A 10,404-nucleotide genomic window follows, 5' to 3' on the forward strand; every position below is an offset into this window, starting at 1 on the left:
TCGCGACACAGCTAGGGCACACGACCTCTCCACAGCACCTTCTTCTTCCTTTCTTCACATCTTCGGTCGGCGACCTCTCTTCCCTTATCTTCCCTTGCCGTCGGCCGATCAGCCACAATCCACATTTCTTCTTCTCAGACCCAAGCGACGAGGGGCAGTAAGCACAAGAGGCAGGTGGCAGCGAGTTTCGGTAGTGACTATCTTTACCTCACCAGAGAGGGTTTCTCCGGTGTGACCTCCATCTTCCGACCACCATCCGACAATGTCTTCCGACTGGGGTTCAGGCAGAAGATTCAAAAGGAGTGGCGGCAGCAGTCCATCCCACCATTTCCAGTCAAATTCAAGCGGAGGGGTTCTCCGTTGAAAGATTTGCATCATTGTTGTCGACATGGGCAGCAACCGATAAGCTTGTGCTACTGTTCACCGGAGTTTGGGGTTCGATCTTCGGACCCTTGTGTGACGACAAGGGTAGTCGTTGGTAATTGGAAGTTAAAGTGTGAATTGTGGTTGGATTAGTTTAGTTTATTTCGTGTTCATTGCCTATGTTCATTTGTGTTTATTAATTGTGGTTGAATGCTTGTATTGAACTTGACTTTCCATGTTTGAATTGCATCTACTATGCTTAAATAGATTCACGCACACAACGTGTTCGATTCATTGCTTCAACCATTAGTTAGGTTTAATTTGATACATTTTAGCTTGTTTAATCTTTGTTTTGTCTTGTTCTTTCAATTTCGTTAAGTTCTAGTTTTGATTGAATGCAATTAGAATAGATTAGTTTAGGTTTTGTTTCATGCTTTAGGTTTCGTTACATGCTAGTTTTGTTATGCTTTACTTCATGTTGTTTTTATTTTCTGCAATTATAGTTAGGATAGGTTTAGATTTATTAATTGCATTGTCTTTCATTTATTAGGTTAGGTTTCATTTAATGCTTTGTCATTTCATTCCTTAGTTTAATTGTGTTGATAATTAATCCATAGTGTAGTGTTACAATACGTTGTGGATTAATTATTCGCACTTAGTTAGATTTCATTCCAGCATTAGATTAGTTTCCTACTTGCTTCATTTTTCATTTATTAGATTTAGAATCAAAATCCAAACCTCAGTTTCATATTAAAAAAACCCCAAAAATAGAAATAACATACGATCCTAAGTTTATCACTTACCGTTACATTCATTGGCGAACGACCCGAGTCATTTCTATGCTACATTAGCGTAGGAGGGATTTGGTACTTCATTGTTTGATGTCTAATTCATGACAAAATTGGGGCATAATCAAATTGGCGCTGTTGTCGGGGAAAAGTAGCGGTGTTTGGTAATCTTAAGATTGTTTTTCTATTTTCTCTCTTTTCTTGTTTCTATTTTTTGTGGCTGCAAAAATTCAAAAATATTGTTAGGGGCTTAATTATTTCATCTTTTGTATGCATGTGTGTTATCTTGTATATTTTCCTGTATCTTTTGATGGTATTTGCATGAGTGTTTCAGGTAAGACCAGAAGATCTCTTGTATGTTATTAGTAGTTCCAGAGTTTCAGTGTGATCAGGATCTCAGATTTGATGAGTAAAATAGAAAACACTCAAAAGACTCTCAGAGAGCTTTGGACACCAGATTTATCAGTTGATTCATTCTGCATTCATTATCCTGATTTAGAGACAGACTTCGAGTTATGGAAAATTGTTCATTTATTATCGAAGTTTCATGGACTATCTGGTGAGGATCCCAATAGACATCTACATGATTTGGAGATGGTTTGTTCTTCATGGAGCCCACTTGGCATATCAGAAGAAGATGTTAGACTTAGAGCATTTCCATTTTCAGTAGCAGATTCAGTAAAAGATTAGTTGTATTGTCTCCCACCCAATTCTATCACCAGCTGGATCAAGATGAAGAAATTATTTCTGGCGAGGTACTTTCCTGCTCCTAGGATTGTAGCTATTCGGAGGAATATTTGTGGAATGTAACAATTTACAGGAGAACCATTTCAAGAATATTGAAAAATATTTAAAAGACTTGTTGCTAGTTGCCCTCAACGCCAGATAAGAGATCATCTACTAATTGTATACTTCTACGAGGGTTTGCTTCCCATGGACAGGAGTATGGTTGATGCAGCTAGTGGAGGGGTTCTAGTTAACAAGACATATACTCAGGTTAGAGAACTTATTGAAATTATAGCGGCAAATTATCAACAGTATGGGACTAGACCAATGATTACTAAAGATGCTCATTCCTTTGCCAGTGTACTCCCTACCAGGATCTAGTATTATCGGCCTGATCCTCAGTCTTATCATATCCATTAGCAGGACAGGTATAATTTATTTGCAGGATTCGAGTATGGGAACACACAACAAGGGATTTCTAAGTGGCTCCACCATTGCCAGTCATATTTTCAGCGTCAGCCTGAGCAACATTGTAGGGAGCATTCACAACAATTTTTACAATAACAAGAAATACAATTCAAGTCAAGAACATATTCATCAACACAGTTATAATTGCTATCAGATCAACCTACTATATCAATTCTCAAGGAAATCGATTGTAAAATTTGTGATATTCCTGATCAACACAGTTAGCGCTGTGGAAGTATTGTGAAAGGAGTGTTACGTTGTCTATACGGTGGGGAGGTATACAGAATGGGGTGAAGCATGGGAGGAAAATTCTATTTTTTTTTTATTAAACGTAACGTCTTACATGTCTGAGGAAAATATTAAAAAATAATAATAATAGGGGCATTTCGAACACAACAACGAACCATAAGGACGTACATAGAAAATAAAAGTCATCACTTAACATGATTCATCTTCAATTAAAACACATTTATAGAAATTTTTCTTCTAGTTAAAATACATAATCATGAAATACTAGACTTCTAAATTGTCCATCATAAACACATTTATTCTAACAATTGATAAAAAAAATTTCATAAATTAGATTGATCATCCTAAATTTAATATTACCTTATTCAACCTAATTAGGAAATAAAAGATGAAATATTAATTAAAGTTTAACCTATTGAAACTTAAACACCTTTTCCCGTACCTATAGTTGCAAGAGAAGGACCAGAAGAGAATGTTAAGTTTATCAAATAAATAAATAATAAAAATAGAAATAGAAAATAAAAATAATAACGCATCAACACGAATACACATGAAATTATTTTTTTATTTATTTTAGAAAGCGATATATATAAGAGCCCATCAAAACACTTGACGTTTACGTTGACAAGAACTCCTAATGCCCTTCCCAACAAAGCTAACACACTCCCAACATGAAAGCGTGAAGCACATCGTGAGCCAGGGAATACGATGTAATGGCCGACAATGGTTGCAGATGCTAGAAAGCTAGTTTGACTAACGATTTTTAGACGTTAGGTAAAACACATGCGACAATGGCCCAGTTAAACATTGAAAATTAAGCAGGTCGCAATATGATGTAACGATAGCAAAGGTAACAACACAAACAAAAGAGCAAAGTCTTCGTGAAGCACATACTAAACCACACACCAAGCCAGGGAATTGATCATCGGTCCACATACTTATACATGTTTTTATTGACCCACAATGGTTGAAGATGCTAAGAACTGTGTGATGAGTGTTAGGTGTCTATGGCCCAGTTAAATTTGGTCCACGCAGCATGGCGAATAATATGTACAGTGTAGTTCGCATAAGCGTGAAGATTACTCATTGATCAACATAATGCCAAAAATCAAAACAGAACATTCCGCAGTATCTTCCTCCTACCATCAAAGAATTCCATACCACACGTCAACAACACCAAAGATGAAAGCCTCCATTCATCTCAACGTGAATGCCTCAGCACACAAAAAGAAGTAATTCACAAGAAAGAGAGGGCGCGATGCTCTCTATTCCCCAATACTCGTGATGATTTTAGTCTGGCTTTGGAATTGAATAGAGTCGCTCATGGTTCGCCTTCTTTCTGCCATGCTGGTGCTTTTTCTGTTCCTCTCGGGAAGAGAAGCATAAGCAAAGGGTGGTTCGACAACATCCATGCTCATCTTCAGGAAAAGGTCGAGGTTGTGCTGGTACTTATCTGCAGCAATACCATCATCGACGACTGGTTTCTTTCCATTATCTGCAATTTTCTTTAGATTTGTCAGTTCATCGTCATCTTCATCAGTTCTATACCCATTTTCCATGTCATCTTGCATAGCCAAATCCTCATACTCCTCGTCTGACTTCGTAGAGTTTTCATCGACTGAACCTTCAACCTGGGAAAAATCAATCAACATGATGAGATTAGAATCTTTTTGTCATGTTAAGAAAGATTGTCGTCATCACAACCTCATCTTGTTCATTTATTTATTTTAGCTACAAGTTCATGAGAATTTTTTTCTTCCAAAGTCAAGGCAAGCCTACTCGGTGCAAATAAAGTTGGAGCAGAAAGTGAAGCAGAGGACATTATATGAGACGTTCTCTTTTGTTTCTATGTTTGCAATAACATAACAAATTGCAATACTTTTAATTAAAGGGAAAAAATTTCTTAGTCTAAGAATATGCCCAGATGAGTCTTGCTGCTACCTCATCATGATTCTCTTGGTCGATATCACTAAAATCCTCATCACTATCCCTATCAGGATAGTCAGCTTCTTCTTCACTGCCAGACACGAAAATTTCTTCCTTGAGCTGTGAAAGAATTGGAAAAGGTTATGAATTCTTGCATGTCAATTCAAGGTTTCTAGTATCTAAATAGAGCACTAGTTTATATATTACCTCTTTGGCATGCCAATCCGATCCCTTTGGGGAACTACAACAGGAAGAAAAGTATCTACTACCAGTGTCAGTGCCATCAGCTCTCGTGTCATCGATGCTCCCTGTTTGACTTGTACCGCATGTATCATTTGGCCAAGCACTGATCCCAAAGTTACCAAACTGAAGATTAACTGGCTCAGCCTTCCCAATCTGCAAGGGGCCATACATGGGGTTTCCCACACTTTTTTCACTTCCATTTCCTGAGGAAAATTTTGCACTATGACCAACTGTCTCAACCGGCCAGGCTTTGGCAACAGATCCGTCTGTATTAACAAGAGCCATTAGATGTCGAGACGATCCTTGTCTCTGAATTAGCTGAAACATTCCCTTGGAACTAAGAGTATCTGCAGCACACTGGTTTCGGTACTCATCATGTATTACAGAGACTGTATTCGTAGTTGGGTCATAAAGCTGCTCTCCTGCCTCTCGCCTGCGTAAACAACCAAAAATTGTTGCATGGATAGCTGCCACACTCCTGTCGACATTTGTATTATTAACTTTAGGCACCAGATGCTTATCAGCCCTCTTACAAAGATATTCTTGAATTGCTCTGATGTTTTGGATATACTTAACGTATTTATTCTTTGCTGGCTCCAATGTCATGTATTTAGCACGGACGGCAAACCTTTCCATATGTTTTTCTTCATTTGTTATGTAAATCATAAATGGTATTATGGAAGGATGCTTCTTCATCAGTCCCATCTAACAAATGAAACAGTAGAAGAATCATTAGAAACTAACGCACATAAAACAGCCAACGGTATATTTTCTGAAAAATCTATAAAAACTGGGTTTGAAATGAGTAACCTCATGAAAATCCAGATGAAGATGCAATTAAATAACACTGAACAAATTAGCATTTAAAGGGGGAAAAAAATATTTAAAGTGATACCCACCACAAAGTTGAGGCTCAAATGTACGCCCTCAACAATTACAGACTCTTTTCGCTCTTCCCAAGCTGTGATTAGTCGGTCAAGACTGTCTATCACCATCTCACTTTGTGCTTTAAAACCTTCAATAGCCATTTGTTTTTTCCCGATTAACTCAGTTCCCTGAACTAGATCATGAGATCTACCATCTGGTTTTTCATTAGAAGCTCCATCAAGTGCTTCTTCCTTGATGTGTGAAATGACTGCAAGTTTTTTTGCTTTACGTTTAGCTTTTGCTTCCGAAACTGCCACCGGATCTAGACATTCCCCAGCATGATAAGTTGAAGACCAAAGAAGTGGGTTTTGCGTTTCATCCACAAAGCTCCTCATCATATGGCGTATAGAATCAGTAGAAATGACAGTTGTTATTCCCAGTCTGCTTCCCTGTCAGAAATATGCAAAGATTTGTCATTAGAAAGATGTTCTGCAATTATTGATCATTCTGATTGTAACAATTATTGACATTCAAGGTGGAGCCTGCCTCCCTGTCAGAAATATGCAAAGATAAGTCATTAGAAACATGTACTGTGATTATTAATCATTCTGATTGTAACATTATTAGCATTCAATCTGGAATTATACTTATAATGTACCAAAAAAACATAAATCATATTGTTGTAAAATGTTGAACATATTCAACTTAGATCTTCCAAAATATTTCTTCAATTAGACTATGCAAACAGTGCAATAATAGCATGAAATTAATAGTTTTCTGAACACAACAGGAAACAACAATCCATTTCACATAACAACAACAATAGAATGAGTTTCAACTATTTGCGATCAGCTACATGAGTCATAAAGCCATCAAACTCTATGCAAGACTCGAGCATTTGTTAGGAAAAAATTAAAATATTGTATGTTAGAACCTCTCACAGAAAATTTTAGCAGAAGGAGAACTAATAAGAGTTAATTTCATATCAAATGACTAAGTGATAAATTTAAAAACTAACAAGGTTAGCAGTTTTGAATAGATCATATAAATGAATAGGTTAACAAACAAACAAAAAAGAAAATTATTCCTAATCTCAGAAATAATCTTTTGCTTCAGGAATAGATTGTTGCCTGTAGCAGTTTTTTTAACAAAGATACAAATCCTTTTGAAATTCACAACTCCTAACAACGGTCCAGACTGAAAGAAACTGATAAGTATATTTTGTCAGGTTGATGCTAAATCTAGCTCAAACTCAGGCTTTTTATATCAGACCTACACCGAGTTTAAATTTGACTTTGTCTAAAATTTCAATTTTGGAACATATCACATTTTTACAAATTAAGCATTCAGCTTGCCTAGTCAACAAAGCAAGCTGTCATTAAATATAACCCTAGAGGCTTTGGTTTAACAAGTTCCATTAGCATGTTGGCTTGGGATTTGAGTGTGTGAGCGTTGAGTTGCCAACAAAGCAAGCCAACAACTTGAACACAAGGGACTTAACTGCTGGCTAGATATGCTACCAAATCAAAGACCAAGCTGAATTTGCTATTTTCCAACTTTCAGGATAGATCAGCTCGAAAGGCTAATAATCATGCTACATTTGGTAATTAACCCTATCTAGCTTGCTGCCAATTTTAATTCTCTGACGCTGTACACCACCTTCTTTTCTCCAGTTTAATTGAATGTAAATTAAACTAGAACAGGAGAATAGTGAGTAAAAATCAGAAAACAAAACTAAAAAAGAGAGATATGCAAGTACCAGTAAAGACGACAAAGTAGACTTTCCACAACCACTAGTGCCGCACAAAAGCACCGTCACAGATTCCTTCTTTTCTCGAATCCTACAGAGGAATATAAAATGAATCTTTTATAAGATTAACAAGGCTTAAAATGAAAGCAAAAAATATATATGATATGACTTGAATATTTATCAAAAGTAATTGACTATTATAGTATTGTTATGCAACAGAAGCTAATAAAACACAACAAAATCATCTGCTAAACCAGATTTCAAACTCAACCTTCAATTCTGAATGGTCCACTAAACACTATAACAGCATGATACTTATATTGAAAACAAAAACAATAAACATTACTAAAAAGTAGTATCATTCACATAAGTGTCAAAAAAATGAAGATTTAGAGTAGAAGCATGGAAAATTTGTCAACATGGGATGGTGGAAGAAGGGATAATAAATTCCAGTTACTTTATCCAATAAGTTTCCAATAAAAGCATATTGTTTGTTGATGCTAATAACTTTGTTCTATCATCTCTCTCTCCAGCAAAGTTGGCACAGGAAAGCCACCCAAGATGAAGCAACCAATTTTTTGTACTGGGACAGGACATGCATAAACTAAAAGCCAAATTCACACTGTAAAATATATATTCATTAGAAACAACAAAAAAAATGTTGATTTACATGATTCCTTAAGCATATATAAAAATAGACAACTCTTCTTGACATTTAAAAGAAGAGTAACAAAATCTATTTAAACAGAACAACTCCACAAGCATGATGTATCCAAAAAAAGTTATCATTTTTGACACAGAAATAAGAGAAAATCACTGACAGTAAACTAAAAGATAGAGATTCTGAAAAACACGCCCAAGGACAACAAAATTCTTTTTTGAAAAGAATTTGTTTATATCACTATGGTGAGGAATTAATAGAGACTAGACACGATCAAAGGATAACCCCATTACATAACCATTTTTATGTAGAGGAGAACTTCTGAAATTTACAAGTAATGTCTCAATGCTTATATAGACCGGTGGTTTCCAAGGTGGCTTATGACTGTTCAACCAAAGAGCTAATAGAAGAAAATTTGCAATATTTCAAAAAATTACAAAAGAATAGACATCATAAGGAAATAGCATGACTATTACGTCCATACTAGACCAAACAAACCAGAACCTATTGCAAAATTGTGGTATTAGGTCAAATGTAACACAACACAAAGAAGAACAGAAGATATACCTGCAAGCTAGGAGCAAGTCCGCCCTTTGATTCGGACCAAAATACTTATATTGCTCAAGAGCGCCACAAACAACGTCTAGAAAGTATTCCATTGAACAAACAACAGTTGTTAGCCTTTTATACAATTCAAAAGGCATTGCACAGCTTGTATCTACATTCTCTCCAGTCAACTGGTTAGTTATGTTAGCCAGGCCAGAACCACTGGTTGTTTCAAATTCGTTCTCCTCATTGGATGGAGTTTTTCCCAAATCTGAGCTTGTGGCATCAGGAGACAAACTCCCATCTGAACACCTCATCACATCAAATACTCTTCTGCTAATCTGGGAGACAGAAAAGACAAATACAAAGACGATGAAGATTATGAATAGTCAAAAGAAAGAGACACAAAAGAATAAATTTCTGCATAAGAGCCTCCAGTCAATCTTCCAAGGAATACAAGTTAGAAATTAGGCTCAATTGAAACATACAAAAAAAATCGGTTAAATATGGATTGATCAACCAGCTATTCTAAGTTTTTACATTTCATTTGTATCTTTTCAGGACTTCTTGCCAGACTGTTTGCTATTTCCTCGAATGACTAGTGTAGAATTAATGAATATCTCCAAACCAACTTATTCTATTAGCAACCTATAAAACCGATAACCTCTTTTAAAGAATACAATTAAAAAAAAACCGTCAAAATCTTCAGATCTTGTTGCCGAATCATACACATGACATCTAAGAATATAAACTTTCCACAAAATCAACACAACGAAACGAGATAAAAGCATGAATCAAACGCGAACGAGGAGAAAGAAATATAAATGTCGCATCCAGAGCATAACAGATCCATGCCGATGCATGCAGGAATGTACTAAACGCAAGCGACAAAGTCGAGAAGAAATCGAGAGAGCCTTAAGAAAACTTAAAACAAGGAAACACCACATTGAACTGAAAAAAAACAAACACCTTAAAAGCATGCCGCGCCTTGCAGCCCATCAGCTGCAGCGTGCTCTGGAGCCCCGATCGCGTGTAGCGGAACGACGACGGCCTCTGCTCCTTCCCTTCCTCGCCATCGACGCCTCCACTCACCCCCTCGTCCACCACCACGATGTACAACAACTTCTGCACATCAGCCATAATCTCGCCCGTTCGACAAAAAGAAAACGGCGATCAAATCTCGGAAGGCGGAGGTCGATTAAGGGCGGAAAGGGGGAAAGATCAGGGAAGAAGGGCAATGCAGTCAACCGAGGCGGTGCGGGGACGTAGACAGATCCGAGGCGGGGGCGAGATAAGGGAACCGGACAGTCCAACGCTTTGTCCTAGGGCTTCACTAGGATCGGGGGCTACGACACGGCCGAGGTAGCGTGGCGCCCATGCGTTGCTCTCCCATCCGCCGCTGCTCCATCCACCTTCTTCTGCTTCGTAAGACTACCAGAACTGTGCGCCGTGAGGCAACACATGGCTCCCGGTCATGCTCTACCACCGCGTCCGGCTCCGCCGGATTCGCTGCAGGAGTTCCCTGTAAAGATAAAACTTCTAATAGGGTCAGGAATCCTACGTTCGCTCTCTCGTTAACTAAGCAATTAGAGCGGCATACTTTTAATTAGCAAAGGAATTTCTAATTTAAATATACAAGTTGCGTAAGGGTATTCTTGTCATTTAATAATTTAAATAAACAGTGCATTCCGCGTTAAGCCTGGCATACGAGGAGATTTGGTGGGAGGTACGATGTTCCTGCGGCATTCTCATCGTATTTCGGCTCCAGCGTCGGTTTCTGCTCAATCAGGAAACAGGGAATATGACGGCCGATAATT

General features: G+C 37.5%; 1 protein-coding gene across 1 annotated transcript; it reads right to left on the reverse strand.

Moving 5' to 3' along the window:
* Window positions 1–3,655: 3,655 nt before the first annotated feature.
* On the reverse strand, window positions 3,656–10,176 carry LOC122051166 (P-loop NTPase domain-containing protein LPA1-like). Its single transcript, XM_042612142.1, has 7 exons — window positions 9,557–10,176; window positions 8,609–8,928; window positions 7,390–7,471; window positions 5,663–6,079; window positions 4,728–5,468; window positions 4,536–4,640; window positions 3,656–4,225 (listed from the first exon to the last, which is right to left on the reverse strand). The coding sequence occupies exons 1-7, from the start codon at window positions 9,725–9,727 to the stop codon at window positions 3,860–3,862; spliced, it is 2,202 nt and encodes a 733-aa protein (XP_042468076.1). The 5' UTR covers window positions 9,728–10,176; the 3' UTR covers window positions 3,656–3,859.
* Window positions 10,177–10,404: the final 228 nt, after the last annotated feature.

Source organism: Zingiber officinale, chromosome 3A (assembly GCF_018446385.1).
Source record: "Zingiber officinale cultivar Zhangliang chromosome 3A, Zo_v1.1, whole genome shotgun sequence".
Lineage (NCBI taxonomy): Eukaryota > Viridiplantae > Streptophyta > Magnoliopsida > Zingiberales > Zingiberaceae > Zingiber > Zingiber officinale.

Excerpts from the sequence above, each read along its gene's own strand:
- LOC122051166 (XM_042612142.1), bottom strand. The coding sequence starts at position 9,727 with ATGGCTGATGTGCAGAAGTTGTTGTACATCGTGGTGGTGGACGAGGGG. Across the intron at positions 6,080-7,389 it reads CTACTTTGTCGTCTTTACTG|GGAAGCAGACTGGGAATAAC; the intron begins GTACTTGCATAT and ends TATTTCTGACAG. Across the intron at positions 4,226-4,535 it reads ACCAAGAGAATCATGATGAG|GTTGAAGGTTCAGTCGATGA; the intron begins GTAGCAGCAAGA and ends GATTTTTCCCAG.